This window comes from Leopardus geoffroyi, chromosome B1 (genome assembly GCF_018350155.1).
Source record: "Leopardus geoffroyi isolate Oge1 chromosome B1, O.geoffroyi_Oge1_pat1.0, whole genome shotgun sequence".
Classification (NCBI taxonomy): domain Eukaryota; kingdom Metazoa; phylum Chordata; class Mammalia; order Carnivora; family Felidae; genus Leopardus; species Leopardus geoffroyi.
The window spans coordinates 172,862,001-172,883,747 of record NC_059327.1 but is presented as its reverse complement, the minus strand read 5'-3'; the positions used below and the strand labels follow the sequence as shown (position 1 = coordinate 172,883,747).

General features: G+C 37.4%; 1 protein-coding gene across 3 annotated transcripts in view; it reads left to right on the top strand.

Annotated features, from left to right (window-relative positions):
- The first annotated feature begins 11,991 nt into the window (after positions 1–11,991).
- The window catches only part of WDR19 (WD repeat domain 19), a 116,140-nt gene continuing 106,384 nt past the window's right edge, over positions 11,992–21,747 (top strand). For 2 of the 3 annotated variants that reach the window (XM_045474999.1, XM_045474998.1), the window contains exons 1-4: positions 11,992–12,072; positions 14,390–14,481; positions 15,013–15,078; positions 17,414–17,539. In XM_045474999.1, coding sequence (XP_045330955.1) covers positions 12,067–12,072; positions 14,390–14,481; positions 15,013–15,078; positions 17,414–17,539 — 290 coding nt within the window. In that variant the 5' untranslated portion in view covers positions 11,992–12,066. The other variant, XM_045475000.1, reaches the window with a different exon arrangement.

Genomic DNA, 21,747 nt, shown 5'->3' with positions numbered 1-21,747 from the left:
CCAGGAAGGGCAAAATGTGTTCTATATTCAGGACTGAACTTAGGGTTTGAGAGGCCTAATATAACCCGAGTATGTTAAGGTCTTGACTCCGTGTTATACCTACTGTCCTCCTGAGGATAGAAAGAACCTAAGGGCGGGTCCCTGACCACTTCTGCCCGAAGTGTGTGATCTGTATGTTTATCACCAAATCTTGCACTTTGATGGTTAACATTACTTACCCACCATTTTCACTCTTTCAGAAGGTTATTTCTCAAACAGTAACTTTTTCCTAGATTTCAAATATATCCCCTTGCTTGGCATTTTTAAATATCATAAGAGCATCTTTATATCTTTTCCAAGAAAAATTCACATTTCTGGTGTGTTTTCAAAAAAAAAAAAAAAACACCTTAAAATCTGCAGTTACTTAAGACAATATTTATGTCTCTCAACCCTATTGCTCTGGTTTTTCCTATTCTCTCCTTATTTTCCTTAATTTCCTCCTCTCTCTTTGGCATGCTTCTTCTCTATCCTTTCAGAGAAAACAGTATCTTTAATCATTTACCCTTTGAGGATAGGGCCAGAAGTTTTGAAATCACTAACGCTAATTATTAGGACAAGGAATACCCTTTGGTCCCTGCATACTCCTCATTAAAGACCTACACACTCAGGTGTAAAGAAATTCAAATATCCAGATACAGCATATTCCTAGGTATACATAAAATATGGTAAGGAACAACTTCTACCTAAGGATATTTTTGAGACAAGCAAAACACCTGGATCACATGATTAATTAGATTCATTAATTGTTTTTATGACAAGCTTTAACCTAATTTTCCAAAAAGCTAGTTTTATCAGGAAACCCACATTCAATGTGAAGATCTAATGTTTGTGCATAGCTTTTATCTAATTGAGGCAAAATTCATATAACACAAAATTAACTATTTTAAAGTGAACAATTAATTTAGTAGCATTTAGTACATTCATAATGTTGTGCAACCACCACTTCTGTCTAGTTTTAAATATTTTCATAAGCCCAAAAGGAAACCCCAGCCATCAAGACTTACCCCCTATTCCCTTTTCTCCCAGCTCCTGGCAACCACCAACTGAAATCTATCTGTGTAGATTTATCTATTTGGATATTCCAAATAAAATCATATGACCTGTGACTATGTCAGGCTTCCATCACTTAACGTATTTTCAAGATTTACCCATGTTGTAGCATGAAATCTATCAAAACTTCGTTCCTTTTTTATGGCTGAATAATATTCCACTGTATGGTTGTACTGCAATTTGTTTATTCATTTAGAAGCTTGGGTTATTTCCACCTTTTGGCTAACATGAATAGTGATGCTCTGAACATATGTGTACAAGCATTTGTTGGAGTTCCAGTTTTCAATTCTTTGGAGTACATACCTAGGAGTGAAATTGCTGGGTCATGTAGTAATTCTATGTTTAACTTTCTGAGGACCCATCAAACTGGTTTCCAAAGTGACAGAGTCCTTTTACGTTTCTGAGCATAGGTTTGTTAAGAGAAGAAGCTATTTGCCTTCAGAAACAAAACCGGATTTCCATCTGCTTCCTTGCATTTGGCACAGTTTAGAATAAATCAGTGGTTCTCAATTCTGGCTGTATATCACAAAGAGTTTAAAAAAAAAAAAAAGGAAAGCATGCAAGAAAGCTCCATCCAGGCTCCATCTCTAGAAATTCAGTTTCAATAAATCTGGGTTGAGCCTGAGCCACACCAAGTGACCCCCAGGTAATTCTAATGGCAGCCAAGATTGAGAACTACTTTTCTAAATGAATTCTGGGGAAGTAATGCAGAAATTTTCCCTTGGAGAATAGGAATCATTTGTCATGGACTCAGAACTAACTTTAATTTTTTTTTAACTTTAATTTCTTAATTTCCTTGGCTGTTTGATTCATAGCCATGTATCTGTACCTAGAATCATGCTTAGGAAAGAACTGGACAAAAATAACTGCCTTAATGTGGAATATCCAATTTTATTTTAAGCTTACAATTAATCATTTTTAATAGCAGTTAATAATTTTAAATGGCATTAATATTTTTAGCTACTGATATTAGTTAGGAAACCAAAGGGAAATATGTTCAACTTAGGATCCCCAATCAGATACTATTTTTGAATTCACTATCTTTCCCTAGTGTGCTTAACTAGACATCCTTTCTCCATAATAGTGGCACGAAATTATTTCTTCAAATGGCCATTTTAAAGACCATAAGTCTAAAAGATAAGTTGTAGACAAAAATATAAGATGATCAAACAATACTGGAATTTACTGGAAATGTAATGTGTAATAAAGAACTCCATATCTTTATTTTTAAAACCTGAATTCTACCTAAATCTCCTATTCCTTTATCTGTATTTAGTATAAATGTCATTATTTCCTATTCCCAATCCCATATTCCCTCTCTCTTCATCTTGGAAACTCTCCCTTCTCTTTGTCTCTCTCTTTCTCTCTGTGGAAAAACATTTTTCTGATATTATAGCAAATTATGTTCATTTTAGTTCCGTATCCTTTTGACAAGTTTCCTGCAATCTTTCCCAGTTTTTACAGCAGATTCTGAAAATACTACTTTTTCATAATGCCATGCTTTTCCAAATAAATTAGAGGTTTCTGAAGACTGCTATAATAATAGCTATTTATTTATACTTAAATAAGCAATCAATTTAAAATTGTATAGCTGAAACAAAAATAGCTCTGTGCATTCTAGAATTACCCCTCTCACAGACTGTATAATGGCTTGACTAACTCTTCAATGAATCTCTCTGGAATAAGTGGACATCAGATCCTTTCCCAGAGGGACAGGCTTAATCAAGTTCCCGACTCTTAAATTTTAGAGTGGGAAGCTGGATTTCCCTTCTTTCCCAAATATTCTTTTATTAGAGATTTTGCATTCAGGAAAGGACTCAAACATTTACAAAGGATACAAATATTTCCAGAAGACTACAACAAAAATATTTTTATTCATTTTCAAGTTCCATTGTAGATAAGAAAAATGAAGCTAATAATTATTGCTGCAATAGCCAATCATACTACATGCATAAATGTATCAAATTAACATGTACACCTTAAATCTACACAATGTTATATGTCAAATATATTTTGATAAAAAAAGTGAAGCTAAGGAAGTTACGTACATTATCCAAGTTACTAAGTGGTTATTACTGGGTTCAAATTGCCTGGTCTGCATCTTCCACTGTCTTTCATTACCTCTCAACATCCCTTCTCCTCCCTACTGAAACCCTACCTATTCTGTCAGCCTAATGAGAAAAACAAGAATAACAAAAAATAGAAAACCAGGCATTAATTAGGATCCCTGTTTCATAAAAAATAATAACCAAATGCTTCTTGCAACTTAAAAAGAATAAATTGAAATCTTTCAGAAGGCATGTACTAGGAAAAGTATTGTAGCTTTGCAAACATAATCAGCATAAAAAAGAATACAGGCTGTTTGAGTCTAACATATGACAAAAAGTGAAGGAGACTTAGTAAACGATCTGGAGATCAGTGGCCTTGAAGAGCAGTCCACAGATGGGCATAATCAGCATCACCTGGGAAGATGTTAGAAATGCAAATTTTCTTTTTTTTAAATTTTTTTAAAAAAAGAAATGCAAATTCTCCAGATGCACCCAAGACCTACTAAATCAGAGACTCTGGGGGTGGGGCCAAGCAATCTATTTCACCTCCCTCACCCTCCCACCAAATGATTCTGAATTATCACACTGAATTTATCAGATACACACTAAAGTTACAGAACCAGTGATCTAAATGATTCAGACTCAAAAGCAGCAGAAGAGAGTTGAAGAATTGACATAACCTGGTATGGAGAAACTAAAACTCCACTTATTAGGGTTGTATGCTTTTCTATTTTCAGTACTGAGCAGCCTAATAGGTGTGGTATATTTTTTACTTGACCTAAGTAAATGTGTTAAATACACACACCTACCATAATTATAAATGCATAGTAAATAGGTATATGTAGTGGCAAAACCCAGAAGGAAATACACAAAAAAATAAATGTTGATAGTGGGATTCTATGTGGGTTTTTTTCTCTTTTTAACTAATTTAATTTTATCTAAAATCAAATGAGGGTAGGTATTGTTATCCCCATTTTAAACTTCAGAGCACACATTAAGAGGAGGTAATTTGCCCAAGGTTAAAACACTAGGGCTGCCTGGCTGGCTCAGTTGGTGGACCGTGCAACTCTTCATCTCCAGGATGTGAGTTCAAGCTCCATTTTACGTATATAGATTACTGGAGAATAAAATCTTAAAAAAACAAAAAGACACACAAAAACACTAATAAATGTCATGAACTGTGTTTAAAGTGGGAATTTATGGCCATGTTCAATTTGCTATTTTACAGAATGCAGTCCTTAAAAGAGTCATATCATTTTATAATTGAAAAACATGTAAATATATAAACACATATGAGGAAGCAATACACAAAAATTAAAATTTTGAAATATCCAAATGTGTTTAATATTCATATTTAAAGCTAAATATGCAATGACCATTACCAGCTTTGTTACATTACTAAGTTATTGCAATGTTAGAAAAATTATGTTCACAAGCCTGCGAATGTTCTCAGCCAATTTATTGAAAACATACCAAAACTGACCACAGAGTTATGTAATTTTCACCAAACTTGAGATAAAAGTGAATATTAAAAATGAAAAACTTGGGGCGGGGGGCAGCTAGGTGGCTCAACTGGTTGAGCGACTGACTTCCGCTCATGTCATGATCTCACGGCTCCTGGATTCAAGCCCCATGTCGGGCTCTGTGCTGAGAGCTTGGAGCCTGGAGCCTGCTTCAGATTCTGTGTGTCTCTCTCTTTCTGCCCCAACCCCACTTGCTCTCTCTCTCTCTCTCTCTCTCCCAAAAATAAATAAACATTAAAAAAAAAAAAAAAAACCTAAAAAAACAAAACTGAGGCACCTGGGTGGCTCAGTTTGTTGAACATCCAATCCTTCATCTCAGCTCAGGTCATGATCCCAAGTTCGTGGGATTGAGCCCCGTGTTGGGCTAGTTGCTGAGCGTGGAGCCTGCTTAAGATTCTCTCTCTCTCTTGGGGCGCCTGGGTGGCGCAGTCGGTTAAGCGTCCGACTTCAGCCAGGTCACGATCTCGCGGTCCGTGAGTTCGAGCCCCGCGTCGGGCTCTGGGCTGATGGCTCAGAGCCTGGAGCCTATTTCCGATTCTGTGTCTCCCTCTCTCTCTGCCCCTCCCCCGTTCATGCTCTGTCTCTCTCTGTCCCAAAAAAAATAAATAAACGTTGAAAAAAAAAAAAATTCTCTCTCTCTCTCTCTCTCTCTCTGCCCCTCTCTCCCTGCTCATGTGCTCTCTCTCTAAAAAAGAAAAAAAAGAAAAGCTAAGATAACATTACAGTTTTATAATACGGTAGAGAAAAGATAAATGGGTACAATATATCATGAAGTGCTAGCATTCTTAAAAGGCTTGAAGTAAGGTCCTTTGGCTGGACTAAGATAGTTGAATGGGCAATATTAATCATAATAAAAATAGAATGAGTAAAGTTAGTGAAACTAAGAGAAGTATGCAAGTTACCAGATCTTGTATGTGGGGGGAGAAGACCCCTCCCAAAAAAAGAAAGACAAAATAAGGAGATTAATACAGAATATCTGCATTCTTGCCAACACCGGAATGGTGAGCCAAGCGCATATAGCAGCAGTTTGATCAGAATTGAATGATTTTTTTTTTTCCTGAAACTGAATTAACTGTAAGTTGCCCTGGCCAGAAGACTCCTTTATAATAAAAGTACATGTGGTATAGTAACCTCAACACTAAGTGGATGTCTGGAGAAGAGTTTGGGCCAGGTCTAGTGTAAAAGAAGATTCCCATTTGATACCATATGCAAAAATAAATACTATATATTAAAGACTTAAATGTAAAAAATTAGAATTAAAAAAAATCATTCAAGAAAATCTATAAGCAAGGGAAAACTTCAAAACCAAGGCTAGAACCAAGTAGCTGTTTTTAAAATACTTCTTAACCATACAAGATTATGCAAAAGATCCCTTACAAATTGACAAAAAAAGACAACCCCACAAAATTAGTGAATATTGTCAAATAATGTGCAGAAGAGCACAGATGACCAACGGAAAAGTGAACTCATTAGCCCCCAGAGAAATACAAATTAAAGTGACAGTGAATATCATGTAATATGGTATCTCATTGTAGTTTTCATTTACATTTTCCTGATGACTAATGATGTTGAGCAACTTTGCATGGGTTTATTAGCCACTCATGTCTTTGGAGAAACGTCTGTTCAAATTATTTGCCCATTTTTAATGAAGTTATGTTTTTATCATTGAGTTGTAAGATTTCTTTACATATTTTAAATACAAGTCTCTTATCAAATATATGATCTGCAAATATTTTCTCCCAGTCTGTGGGTTGTCTTTTCACTTTCATGGTGGTGTCCTTTCAGGAACAAAAGTTTTGGTTTCTATGAAGTCCACAATTTTTTTTTTCTTTTGTCATTTGTGGTTTTGGTGTCATACTGAAGAAACAATTGCTTAAACCCAAGCAATGAATTCCTGTGTTTTCTTCTAAGAATATTATAGTTTTAACTATTGCATTTATGTCTCTTATTCATTTAATTTTTGTGTATTCTGTGAGGTAGGGATCCAATCTTATTTTTTGCATGGATATCCAGTTGTCCCAACACCATTTGTTGAATTTAATTCTTTCCCCCGTTGAATTATCTTGACAACTTTGTTGAAAACCAGTTGGCCACAGACGCATGATTTTATTTCCAGTCTCTCGATTCTATTCCATTATCTATATAACTATCCTTATGCTAATACACTGTTTTGGTTTTGTAACTTTGCAGTGTTTTAATTTTTTTTTTTAATCTTTATTTACTTTTGAGAGAGAGAAACAGAGTGAGATCAGGGGAGGAACAGAGATAGAGGGAGACACAGAATCCGAAGCAGACTCCAGGCTCCAAGCTGTCAGCACAGAGACTGACGTGGGGCTCGAACCCACGAACCGTGAGATCATGACACCAGCCGAAGTCGGACGCTCAACCGACTGAGCCACCCAGGCTCCCCTGCAGTAAGTTTTAAAATAGAAAAATATGAGCCCTCCAAATTTATTCTTCTTTTTCAAGATTATTTTGCATATTCTGGGGCCCTTGAAATTCCTTATGAATTTTGGGATCACCTTGTCAATTCACCTCAAAAAAGATAACTGGGATTTTAATAGAGATTTTATTGAATCTATACATTAATTTGGGAGTATTGCCATCTTAAGAATACTAAGTCTCTGGTCCATGAATGTGGTATGTATTCACATTTATTTTCTTCTTTAATTAAGCAGATTTTGTAGTTTCTAGTGTACAAATCTTGTACTTTGTTAAATTTATGTATTTTATTTTAATGCTATTATACATAGATTTTTAAAAATGTTCACTTTTGGATTGTTCATTTCTCATATGGAAAAATGCAATTGAGGGGCGCCTGGGTGGCTCAGTTGGTTAAGCGTCTGACTTCGGCTTAGGTCATGGTCTCATGGTCTGTGGGTTCAAGCCCCGCGTCGGGCTCTGTGCTGACAGCTCAGAGCCTGGAGCCTATTTCAGATTCTGTGTCTCCCTCTTTCTCTGACCCTCCCCTGTTCATGCTCTCTCTCTCTCTCTCTGTCTCAAAAATAAATAAATGTTAAAAAAAAATTTTTTTTAAAAGAAAAATGCAATTGACGTTTTGTGTGTTGATCTTGTATCCTGCAAACTTGTTCAACTCATTTGTTTATTATAATGATTTTTGTGTATTCCTTGGAATTTTCTATGTACAAGGTAATGACATCTGCACAGTTTTACTTCTTCCTCTCCAATCTAGATGGTCTTTATTTCCTTTTCTTCAATAACTCCCCTGGCTAGAACCTTTAATACAATGGTAAGTACAAGTGGCAAGAGTGGATATCCCTTTTCCCCCCCTAAGCTTAGGGAGAAGGCATTCAGTCTTTCACCATTAAATACAATAGTAGTTATATGATTTTTTTTTATAGATGACCTTTCTCAGTTTGAGGAAATTACTTTACATTCCTACTTTATTGAGTATTTTTATCATGAATGAATGTTGAGTTTTAAGGGTTCGGGATTTTGTCAAGTATTTTTCTGTCTATTAATGTGATCATGCATTTTTGTCCTTTATTATGTTAATATTGCATGTTACAGAAATTTATTTTCAGATATTGACTTATGCTTGCATTTCTTGGATAAATTTCACTTGGTTGTGATGTACATTCTTTTTTTAATATATTGCTGGATTTAATTTGCTGGTCACTTTCATTTTTGAAAGATCTATTTTCTGAGTATAGAATTCTGTATGGACAGCTTTTTTCTTTCAGTCCTTTAGTATGTTGCTCCACTGTCTTCTGACTTGCAGGATGTCCAAGAAGTCTGCTCATTTTCTTATCTTTGCTTCTATGTGCATATATCTTCTTAATCTGGCTTTCTTTTTTTATTAAAAAAAAGTTTTTTAATGTTTATTTTTGAGACAAAGCATGAGTGGGGGAAGGGAAGACAGAGGGAGACACAGAATCTGAAACAGGCTCCAGGCTCTGAACACAGAGTCCTACTCAGGGCTCAAACTCAAGAACCGTTAGATCATGACCTGAGCTGAAGTCAGATGCTTAACCAACTGAGCCACCCAGGTGCACCCTTAATCTGGCTTCTTTTAAGAATTTCTTTCATCACAGGTTTTAAATAATTTTTTAGTTTTTTTTTTTTCATGTTTCTTATGCTTAGTGGTCATTGAGTTTTTGGATTGGTGGTTATCATTTTCATCAAATTTGGGGATTTTTTTCAACCTTTACTTTTTCAAATATTCTATTCTTACACCCCAGCTCCTTCTGGGACTCCAATTACACATAAATTAGGCTCTTGAAGTTTTTTCACAATTCCATGATACTCTATACATTTCTCATTGGTTGCCTTTGGGTTTTTTGGGGAGGTGGGGGTGCAGGAGGGCACAAGGGGATGTTTATGTTGCCATATCTTGAAGTTCACTAATCTTTGTTTTTGCTGGCATGGTTGGATCCATAAGTCACATGCCTAAACTCTTTAGCAATTCATTGTCCATACCTTTGGCCTTGTTTCCAGAAAATGCTATCTGGATAGGCTGAGAATTTTCCAAATAACCAAGTGCTGATTCTTTTGTGTTTGGCAGTTCACTCTCAACTTATCTCCATCCTCTCACATTTTACTATAAGCAGCAAGGAAAAACTAGGCTATGCCTTCAAACACCTTAGTTGTAAATCTCCTTAAATATGTAAGTTTATCACTTACAAGTTCTGCTTTCCACCCAAAACAATAAAATTCAGCCAAATTATCTACCACTCTATAACAAGGATCAACTTTCCTCTAGCATCCATAACATGTTCCTCACTTCCATCTGAGATCTCACCAGAAGCATCTTGACATTCCTATTTTCAGCAACATTCTGTTATGACAATCTATGTATTCTCTAAAAACCCCAGAAACTTCCTATTTGGTTCTCCTGTCTGAGCTTTCATCAGAAGTATCTTTAATGTCCACATTTCAGCCAACAATGACTTCAAAGCAATTTAGGTTTAATACCAAGTACCTCAAAATTCTACCAGCCTCTATTCATAAGCCATTTCTGCATTTTAAATATTTGTTACAGTAGCACACCACTTTCTGGTACCAATATCTGTATTAATTTCCTAGGGCTGCTGTAAAAAAAATACCTCAAACTGTGTGGCTTAAAACAACAGAAATTATTGTCTCACAGTTCTGGAAGCCAGAAGTCCAACTTCCTTGACATTCTTTGGGTGCAGCTGCATCATTCAATCTCAGCCTCTGTTGTCATATGGCATTCTCCCTGTGTGTCCTCCCTCTTCTGGTAAGTACATAAGTCATATTAAATTAGAGCCATGCTAATGGCATCTTAATTATATCTGCAAATACCCTATTTCCAAATGAGTCCATATTCACAGGTACCAGGAGTTGGGACTTCAACATATCTTTCTGAGGGACACAAACTTATCAACAAAACCAAAATTTATCTTTTGAAAAGGTCAACAAAATTGACATATTTAGCTAGTTAAAATGAGAAAACACTCAAATTGCTAAAACCAGGAATAAAAGAGGAGATGTCACTATTGACCTTCCAGAAATAAAATAAAGGAATACTGTGAACAGTATGCCAACAAACTGGATAACCTAGATGAAAAGGAAAAATTCCTAGAAAGACACAAATTATCAAAACTGACTCAAAAACAAGTAGAAAATCTGATGAGACCTATGACAAGACATGGAACTTGTAACTAAAAAACAAATTCCCATAAAAAAAACCCAGTAAGCCTAATTACCTACCTCTAAATAAGTTGATTTCTTTCAATTCTTCATATCCTTACTCTATCACTTTACATTAACTTCCTCTTCTGAGACAAACCCAATAGTCTAATAAATAATATCTACTTTGAATCTCTTGAAATGCTTTCCTCTGGTTTGCAGGACTCTACACTCTCCTGAGTTAAATTTTCCTGGCCTAATTGTATCTCTCCTTATGTAGACTTCTCCTAAAGGGTGGCAAAATATGCTATTCGAAAATAAGCCACTTTGACATAAGGATTATTTTGAGCCAGAAGGTACCTAAAAAAACAGCAGATGCAAGAGTATTCTAATCTTCTTCTGAAAACAGGGCATTAAAAACTCCCATGTGAAAGATACCCTCCCTATACAAGAAGCAAAATAGCATCCTTATCAAGAAGCTGAAATTGAGAGCCTATACAAATAGGCCTTATTAAAATTACTTTTCTTTAGCCTCACCACATTGTTTAATTGCTTTCTCACAGTTGCCACGCTTTGTTCAACCTAATTTAAAAGTATGTATGTAGGTGTCATCATTTCTTTGGGTCTTTCCCTTAGGATGGCTCCCATGTCAACTAACACATAAATTTGTAGTGTTAATTTATCTTAATAAATTAATTTCTGTTAATCTGTCTTAGGTCAGCTTACTTCTCAGGTCTAGCTGAAAAAACCCTAAGAGGGTAGAGGTAAAATTTTGTCTTCCCTACATTTCTCAAACCTAAAAAGTCCCATTCACTCTTTTAGATGTTGCATGGCCAATTTCTGAACTTCTGCTTTTGCTAACCTTTTTGTTTTTCAGTCACCTATTGACATCTTCATTTTAACGAATAGGTCTCGCACCTGAAACTAAAGGGAAGCGTAAATTAAACAACACCCCCACGCCAGGGAACAGTACCCTACTTGAGAATGTAACACCCATCATTAGTTCTTTGAAATCATTTCATTTCCTGCAGGTCAATAAGATTCCTCCCTAATAACGAAAAGAAAAGTGTGGGTTGTTCAGCACTTTCAGACATGTTGGCAAAAGAAGTACTTTCATATGCTAAATAATAACGCACAGATCTATGGTAGGGCATACTATTTGGGGAAAAGCTGCCAGGTCCAAAGTCTAAAGAAGCAATTAGTGCTCATTTTCTTGCCCAATTTAGTTGTCCTATTAACGCCTTGAAAAAAACCTACTTCTCACATCCTATTTCTTCTACCCCAGAAGCCTGGAAAGGAAAAAAAGATGACACACGAGCCCATCCAAGTCCTCTTTGCGCTGTGTAAGAGTATTTGCCCCAAGAGCAAATTCCCATTTTCCTTTCATCCAACATCCAGTGTTCGTTTTCTTGATTCTCGGCGCCCCGAACCCGCCACCATGGGCATCTTACTAACCAGCAGACGAAATTTACGCAGGCGCCTTTCAGGGCTCACAGAACCCACCTCCCTCAAGCAAGTCCCCGGGATTCATCCAATCAGAGCTCAACCAGGAAATCAAGTAGCCGCAAGACCTGACGCGAGTCTGCCTTCGTCCGCCAGAGTCACGTGATTCCAGTCCGCGCCTCCCGCCCTCCCCTGAGGAGGACCCCCACGAGGCACCTCCCTTCAGCTAGTGCTCGCTGATTGGTTACTGTTCCTGCGGTCTCCTGGGTGACGGGAACGCGTTAGGCCTCTTGGAGGAGGCCCGCTGCGCCTGCGCATTTGCCAGATCGCGCGGCCGCTCGAGCCTTGAGATGAAGGTAAATAACTTACAAACCCCCGGGGGTGGGGGCGGGAAAACGCGACCACTGGCTCTTAGCCCGCTGAGCGTCATTTTGAGGTTAGGAGCCGGTGCCCTCTCCCCCGTCCTGAATGCGTTAGAGGAGGGGGCAAGAGAGCCGGTGGCCCGGGGGGAGGAAAGCTGCAGCGAAGTTGAAGGAAGGAGGGAAAGGAAAGAAAACTGGAGAGGAGGAGAAGGCGGAGAGGGAGGCCTCATTTCTGGCACCGCGAACCGAGTTGAAGTGGTGAGGGCAGAGGGAAGGCGGGCATGGCCGGAAATGAGCAGATTGGATCAGAAGAGACTAGGAACTTCACACCGCGGAAAGAGCGGTCTGCGTTTGGAGGGTTGCGGTGAAATTGACTGGATTGGGTGTCACCAGCTGCTGCTTTTCCTGCAGCTGAGCCTCTAGCAAGCCGTACTCAGCGCCTTTAAGAGTGAAAAGCTTCCGAAAGAATAGTGTCAAATTGTATCGCCAGTGACTGATCTAATGTAGAAATCACTCAGTGGCTAATGTACATTATTCACGGAAAAAACTGCACTTGCACACGCAGGTCTCCCTGGAGAGCATCATCCTCTGCACGCACCGTTCCTATGTTTGGGCTTCTAGTGAACCCCATTCCACGTCAGTGGCTACTGCCGATTCACCTATCCACTTTACTACAGCGATAGTACAGCCCTGATCTGACAAGAAATGGATAGCTCAGTTTAAAAAGTAATTAAGTCGTAATGATTCCTCGTGGCTATTAGCGTGGAAATTGGAATTGACCGGTAATCATAACATTTCTAAAGCACTTCACAATTTATGAAGTATCAGAAGGGAGAAGATATTATTCCTGGTTTACAGTTGAGAATTTTGTGCTTGAGGCAATTTGAGCTACTTGTTTTAATTAAGCCCTGCAGCTAGTAAGTAAAAAGCAAAACCAAAATCTGGTTTTCTGGTTTTGAAGCTAGCACTTTTCCTGTGTACTGTATATGGAGCATGTATATATAGCTCCACTGAAGAAAAATAATCTGTAAGGTCACAGCTAGAAGAGCGCGACCATGAAGCTAATGAAATTTAAGGATGCATCGCTTGAATAAAGGGGTTCTAGGTCATGTTGTCACAAAATTGCAAAAAATGCCTTTATGCTTTTTTTTTTCCTTCAAGGTGTTTTCCTGCTCCACAAAATGTGAATGCACCTTTGATTATAGAGGTGCACCTGTTTTCAATAGAGGTGGATTTTTATCCACTTAACACACCAAATGCCTATTGATTGGTGTTTAATTTTAAGCATTGGATGAGTTTTGTGTAGCCACTAGCCTTGCCAAGCCAGCTGTAGTATTTAAACTTCATATGCCTAGATATGGTCTATGATTTAACCTAATTATTTATAATTTAACCTAATATTAAAATCTAAATTTTTTCATTCAAGCTTATGTTCTTAATAGTTTTAGATCAATATTGTTTGATATAAATTTAATGTGAGCCAGTGTAATTTAAAAATTTTAGTAGCCACCTTAAAATGTTTTAAAAGAAACAGGTAAGATTAATTTAAATAATATACTTTATTTTATCTAGTATATCCAAAATATTGTTTCAATATGTAATCAATATAAAATATCAATGAGATAGTTCACATTTTTCATAGTCCTTGAAATGTGTATGTATTCTATATTTACAACACATCTAAATTCATACTACCTACATTTCAAGCCCTTAATAAAATTTCAAGTCCACCTGTGATTTGTGGCTTCCATATTGGATACCCCAGTTCTTGACTAAAAGAAAGGCTTCTCAGCTGATACACTGTCCACCCAATAGCAAAATTAAGCACTTAATGATGAAGTAAGTATAACTAATGGGTAAAGGAAGAAAATAATTTTGAATGAAGGATAGACATTTGTATTTTTATCACGCTTGAGATTTTTTAAATGGTAGTTTTGTTAAGTTTAAAAACTCCATGCCACTGATTATTAGCTAAATTCAAGTTTAAGTTATTTTACTCTTTAACATATAAAACATTAAAATTATAATTTTCATGAAATTAATATTCAAAACATTTAAAACCAAATTTTATAACTGCTTTCCTGTGTGTACTAAGGTCCATATTTCACAGCCAAATTGTGGAAATTTTTTGATTGGTTGGTTGATCTGATTAGTCATTTTGTTTGTTATATTATTGACTTTTTCTGGATAAGTTCTAACAATAAGCCTTTACCATCCTGAATTCTACTGTTTTCATGATCGTGTTTTGGTGTCTTTGACCAACCCTTAATTGTATGTTTTGAAAATATAAAAATTGCGTTTGCCTTTTTAGCGTGTTTTCTCACTGATAGAAAGGACTTGGCTTGGCACACCAATACAATTCACCTGGCAAAAAACATCAGGAAACTACCTTGCAGTAACAGGGTAAGAAATCAATGAATGCTTTAAGTAAATCATCCTGACTTCAGATGCTTGTATGCCTGTATTACCACACCATTTGTTTAGTAGAAGTTCTTGTATGGTGGTTGTACAGTGAGAAAAGTAATACATTCATCTTCATTAACATCACAGTTCAGGGGCGTCTGGATGGCTCAGTTGGTTAAGCATCAGACTTTTGGGTTTTGGCTCAGGTCATGATCTCACAGTTTGTGAGTTTGAGCCCGACTTTGGGCTCTGCACTGATGGTGTGGAGCCTGCTTGGGATTGTCTGTCTCTCCTCTTTCTCTGTCCTTCCCCTGCTCTCTCTCTCTCTCTCTCTCTCTCTCTCAAAAATAAATAAATAAACCTAAAAAAAAAATCACAGTTCATAGTCTTTTCCCTGATAATAACTTTGTAGGTACAAATTATGAAACTGTCATGAGAGATCACTGAAATCACTTGAATGGCAGCTTAATTTTTTTAATGTATATAAATAAAAAGAAACAGATTATATTTTTGTGTTCTAATTGCTTTTAGAGCTGATCATATTGTGAAAATCTTTGATCGCCATGGTCAGAAAAGAAGTGAAATTAACTTACCTGGGTAAGTACAGAGGTGGGTCAAAAACTTTTTCAAGCTTTGTTTCCTAAAAGATAAAAACAGTATTGCCTTAAAACTATAATCAAATAGAATTTTACCACATATATATAATCTGTATCTCCTCTTTTGCTTTTTTTATTGCAAAGAGTTTTTTTTATACATAAGTTGTTAGCAAAACATGTAAACAGATAGAGTTGATATTTATAACCTCCATACATTCAGAGGGAAGCCTTAAAGTATAATTATAAATGAGCCTATATGGAAGAATACTTATTGAATTATAAATAAGCCTGTGTGTGCGTGTGTGTGTGTGTGTGTGTGTGTGTGTGTATAGGCAGAGAAGATAAATCCACATCCCTATAGCATTTCACAAATTGTTGGAAAATAGTTACTTTCCACATACTTTTTAAATGACAAAGACATTCTGTTTTCAGGAAATCATTCTAGTTTACACAAAATATAACTTAAGCATTTTTGATGATTCTTTGTAAATTACCTGTATTATTTTATTGATAGTCTCAATGGTTATTAAGGTGTGTAGAGTTCCTCATCTAAATGGTCTTATGCTGCTATGCTTTTTAAATTCATGTCTGTTTTCTGTGGTTTACTGCCACCATCTTTGCAAAGGTTGTTTTACTTCTGTTGGTCTCTGACAGCCTTTCCCACCTCCTTCTCTGCCCCACTCACCTGATGCCACCATTTTGGTGTTTCCCATTGCCTCTTAACTGTTGCTTTTGTTTTCTATATTATGGAAAACAGAAGTCAAAATAGTTGTAATTATGTCTAAAAACAAAAAGGCACTTAGTAAGGACCTTCTTTGAGTAAATTGTATGGGGTTTTTGCATGATCTCTGTGACCTCTATTGGTTACATGTTAGCTATATATATATTTTTTTACCTCTGAATTATTTTGCTGTATTTATCATAGTTAAATTCGACTGACAGAGGATCTGCAGATAAATAAAATAGCTTTATGTATTGCCTTTGTTAGATGATTTTATCAAAAATTTGAAAGCTTCCCTCTTCCAAACTCCCCTAATCTCTGAAAATATTAGAGAAAATTAATTTTGAAGAATAAAGTGATTGAAATAATTGTCTTAACTATAAAACTCAGTATGGCTTAGCCGATATCCAAGAGCAGAGTCTCAAAGTGAAAATCAGAGAAGAAAAAGTTAATTCTCAAGGAAGTTTTTGAATTATGATAAACACTTTGGAATAATTTTCAATTGTAACATTTTTAAAAAAGCATTTCCTGGGGCGCCTGGGTGGCTCAGTCGGTTAAGCGGCCGACTTCGGCTCAGGTCATGATCTCACGGTCCGTGAGTTCGAGCCCCGCGTTGGGCTCTGTGCTGACAGCTCAGAGCCAGGAGCCTGTTTCAGATTCTGTATCTCCCTCTCTCTGACCCTCCCCTGTTCATGCTCTGTCTCTCCCTGTCTCAAAAATAAATAAAATGTTAAAAAAATAAAAAAAAAAAAAAGCATTTCCTATTTATAACTTTTGTCATTTTATTTATTTATTTTTTTCTTTTCTTTTTTTTTTTTTTTTTAATGTTTATTTATTTTTGAGACAGAGACAGACAGAGCATGAACAGGGGAGGGTCAGAGAGAGAAGGAGGCACAGAATCTGAAACAGGCCCCAGGCTCTGAGCTGTCAGCACAGAGCCCGAGGCGGGGCTTGAACTCATGGAGTGTGAGATCATGACCTGAGCCGAAGTTGGCCGCTTAACCGACTGAGCCACCCAGGCGCCCCATAAATTTTGTCATTTTAATCAAATCACTCTTATTCTGTTATAATATAAAATGAAAATAACATTTCTTACCACTTCAAAATCCAGTTTTTCCATTATTTGCAATCCCACATCTACCCAACCTTGATCTGTTTTATACCCAATTTGTGTAGATATAACTTCATTTTTTTATCAGTACCTTCTCTTTCTCTGTAAATCTGAAGTGACCTTTTGACATTTGGTCATACAAATTACCTCTTGATTCCAGATGTGATTTCTTTGTAGAGATACTTGATGAGTTTGTCTTGCCAAAAGGCCAGGTTCTTTATAGGATCTAAGAAAAATCTGCTAACTTACTATGTGTAATTATATTTAATGTAGTATATGTAAATTATATTTAAAATAGAATTTAAATTCTTCCCATCCTCTCAACAAAAATTTTAACTTAGTGTAATCTAAGCAGTGAATAGTGAATTGTATTTCTCACTTTAGAAAGTTTATGACCTATTCAAAGTACATTGGTCTTGCTATAAGTAAAAATCACAAATTTTTAAATTTCTTTCCCTTGCTGTGAGAAAATGTATGGTGATATTTTGCTTTCTTTTTTAAAAGTAACTGTGTTGCTATGGATTGGGATAAAGATGGAGATATCCTAGCAGTGATTGCAGAGAAATCTAGTTGCATTTATCTATGGGATGCCAACACAAATAAAACGAGCCAGTTAGACAGTGGTATGAGGTAAGAACAACTTTTTTATTTTAAATCTTCACTTAGAAATATGATTATTTGGAGGCACCTGGGTGTCCAACTCTTGGTTTCAGCTCAGATCATGATCTCATGGTTCATGGGTTTGAGCCCTATGTCAGGCTTTGTGCTGATGGCACAGAGCCTGCTTGAGATTCTGTCTCCCTCTCTCTGCTCTTCTCCAGCTCATGCGCATGCATGTGCATGCGCTCTCTCTCTCTCTCTCTCTCTCTCAAAATAAAAAAAAAAAGAAATATGATTATTTGTAGGTTTGATACTAACAATACTTACTGCTATCATTATAAAAATGCATTTGTGAGTTATTATGAAAGAAAGTTCATTTATTTTTTGTTACATATAATTCTATTGATTTTGCCCAATTAGAGTAAAACTGTTATAATTGTAAAATATAAGTAGCTTCTTAAGAAGTTGCTTTCTATGGAACAGACTAAAATGTACAAAGATGAGACAAAATATCTGAAAAATCTGGAGATAGGGTTGGCCGCAGGCATGGCTGGATCTAGGGGTTCTAGTGATGCAATCAAGACTCTAGCTCTTAGCTCTTCCTTTCTCTGTATTGACTTATTCTAAATCAGACTGTTTCCATGGCTACTGCCAGCTATTGACTTATATCATATCATTCACAGCAAGTTATGCCAAAGAGAAGAGCATATCCCATCACATCACCCTGTCCACTCAGTTACTCAAAAGGTCCCTGAGTAGGGTGCACAGTGCCATGGGATTGAAAATCCCACCAGGTGAAGAGTGGGATGAAAAGTGGGACAGTTCCCAAATGGAAAATACATTTGGAAAACAGAATGAATTACAGGTCTGTGCTAAAATAGAAACCGCTTTGACATATGGAAAAGCAAATTTTATTTACAACTGAAACTTGGTAGTTCAACCTTGAACAAGTTGCTTAACCTCTCTCTAAATCCCAAGTTCTTCTTTTATATGGAACGAGTACAGTAATAATATCTGCCTCATGGTGTCATGTGGCATGCAGGTAGGCCACACACACACTATAAGACTATAAATTTCCAATTTACCAAGGAATAATAATAACCCAGAGGAAGAAAGGAGGCCATGCAGAACAAGACCAAAGGTAACCTTAGCATAGTTTTCCTTTCCCTCGAAATTGACTCATGAGGTGTGCATTCACAGTTGATATTGTCTACCCATTATAAAGTCTTAACATTTCTTACTCTGTCCTTTTACACTTGATATGCATCACTTTTCAAAAGATTTGAAGTACTTTCTGTTCTTCCGTTCAAGAGAATATTTATAAACATCAAGTACTGGTTCTTGAACCAAATTCAGCATCATTGAGACCACATTCTCTCCTGAAGAAAAAAGCATAATTAATCTCTGGTGTTTCAGACTGGTGTATGTTCCTCTGCTGTCTATCTTCCCACAGATCCATTTCCTCCTATCATCTCAGAGTTGTGAGGTTTAATTGTGTGTCATGCCTGGGCATGAAACCAAGAACTGAGTGAATGGTAGATGTTATTGTAATTATCATAAAGGTAGAACCAATTAAATATTAGTTAATATTTAATGTCTAAAGGTACTATTTAGCTTGCTCACAATTCTTTCTGTTCATGTTTTCTAAAAAGCAGACTCCCAAAGAGGATTGAGTGTATGAGATTTATTATAGGAAATAACTGTGGGGGAACCTTGAGGGGGCAGGTTAGAAGAGCCACCAGACCACAGTGCATATCTGACCCTTGCGAAGTGGAGAGGGAAGGAAGAAAGGTTAGGTAGAAATGTCTTAGACTGTAGCTCAGTTCTAAGAAAGTTCAGCTAGGCCTCTGAGGAGACTTTAAGCCAAAGTAACCCATCAGAGAAATCCTGTGTCTCCTGTGAATGGGCCTCAACAGTATCCGTGTCCACTCAGTTACTCTCTGGAAGTAGCCTGTGGGAGGGCGTGGGCCCCAGCAGATTGAGGTGATGGATTCCAGTGCCAAGCATCTGGGGACACTGGTCAGTTACACTTTCCATAGCTGGAGATCTGAGAGACATTCTCACAGCTGTCATGCCTGCTTAAACATTAAGAGAAACATGCATATTGATCTTTTAAAAATATATGCTTAATACATGAAACCCAGCAGCCTGGTATATTAGTACTCCTTATTAGAAGTAATTAAAGAAAACAATTTTAAGTTTATTTATTTTTTTAGAGAGAGAGAGAGCATGAGCAGGGTAGGAATAGAGAGAGAGGGAGAGAGAGAATCCCAAGCAGGCTCCTCACTGTCAGTGCAGAGTCTGATTCAGGGCTCAAATTCACATACCCTGAGATCATGACCTGAACCAAAATCAAGAGTTGGATGCACAACCGACTGAGCCACCCACGTGCCCCCAGAAGTAATTTTTTTAACTACACATTTACTACATCCTTCTATTGTTACAACTAACTTTTTATATACTTTAGGTGAACTTTTGTCTCCTAGGTATCAAATGTTCTTGAAACCAGTGTTATTTTCTGCAGTGAATGGCCTATCAGTGGTTCTCAAACTTTAGGTGCATCAGAGCGCTTATTAAAACACAGATAGTTGGGCACCAGAGTTTCTCACTCAGTAGGTCTGGGGTAGGATCAGAGAAGTGGCATTTCTGAAGTTCCCAGATGCTGCTGCTGGTCCTGTGATTGCATTTTCAGAACCACTTTTCTATACCCATTGTGATTTCTTTCCTCAATATATGGAAAGGAGTCTACTACTTTTCAAGGAGTCCTGATTCCATGTAGTAAAGAATTATATAAAAGTTCAACCAGTAGATCCTAGAATGTACATAAGAACTGGTGGTAGGCAAGTGTGCTTTCTACCTCTTTCTAAGTGAGCTACCCTTGATAGTGACAGAGTTGGGAGAGACGGAGAATAACAGTGGAATAGGAGAACCCTAGGCTCACCTTGATCCATGAATAGAACTAGATAACTATCAAAACATCCTAAATACCCCAGAAATCGACCTGAAGACTGACAGAACAGACTCTACAACTAAAGGGAGAGAAGAGGACACGTTGAAAAAGATAGGAAGTGTGGAGACATGGTTTAGTGGAGAAATGGATCCTGGCTGCTGTGAAGGGGAAGGAGCGTGGTCATGGAGAAGGGCAACTAAGAGAGGAGCATATAGGGGAATGCACAAGGAGAACATTTCCCCAAAGCCATTGGCTTGGAAAATGAGAAGGGCTGAATTTCATGAGTTCTTGCAACCAATGGGGCTTAAAGCCTGGAGTTTTGAAAGTCAGCAGGCTTCACTAGGATAGAGCCTAGAGGGTACTGCCCTGCTCCTTGAGAGAAGGCAGGTAAACAACCTGGGGCATACAGCATGGCAACAGCAATCTGAAGAGAGACTGGGCCACAAAATTGGGAGATCATTTGCTCTTCTGAGAGCATGTCCCCGAGAGACAGCATTCACGGAGATACATCTCCAGGAACAAAGGAGCTGGTCAGTGCCATTTCTGTCTCCACAGCATAAACACAGTCACCTGTGGAAGCAGTGCAGCATGGATACTGGCTGCCTAACTTATATTAAGCACCCCCTGTGCTCCAGTGGAACTGCTTTTCTCAGTCACACCTCAGTCCCAGTGTGGCAGGGCACTCCCCCAGAAGACCATCACAAACTTCTGCCCACACCGTGTCTCCTAAGCAGAGAGTGCTGCAGGGCCTCAGTTCTGGTGGAAGTAGTGACAGGTCTCATTTCACAAGCAGACTAAAACTTGCCACATCAGGTCAGGGACCAAACCTTGTGCATAGAAGTCAAGCAGAGCCCTGCAGATGACTCACTGAAGGATAGGGCAGCCAAAACACAACAGCACAGTGCATGCACACACACTGGAGGCGCTCCCTGAAGCACCAGGCCCTGAGTGCTATGTGATGTCTTCTTTATAAGACCATTACTTTCAGGAGCAGAAGACTTAACTGGCTTTAATAGCACACAAAAGAAGGCAGAGACTTAGAAAAAACTGAGAAGACAAGGAATTTATCCCAAACAAAAGAACAAGATAAGGTCACAGCCAGAGATCTAAGTGAGATAGATATAAATAACATGCCTGATGGAGAATTTAAAGCAACAATCATAAGGATACTCACTGGGCTTGAGAAAAGAAGACATCAGTGAGACCCATCCCACAGAGACAAAAGAGTTAAAAAAAAAAAAAAAGAATCAGATGAAGAGTGCAATAAATGAGATTAGAAACACACTGG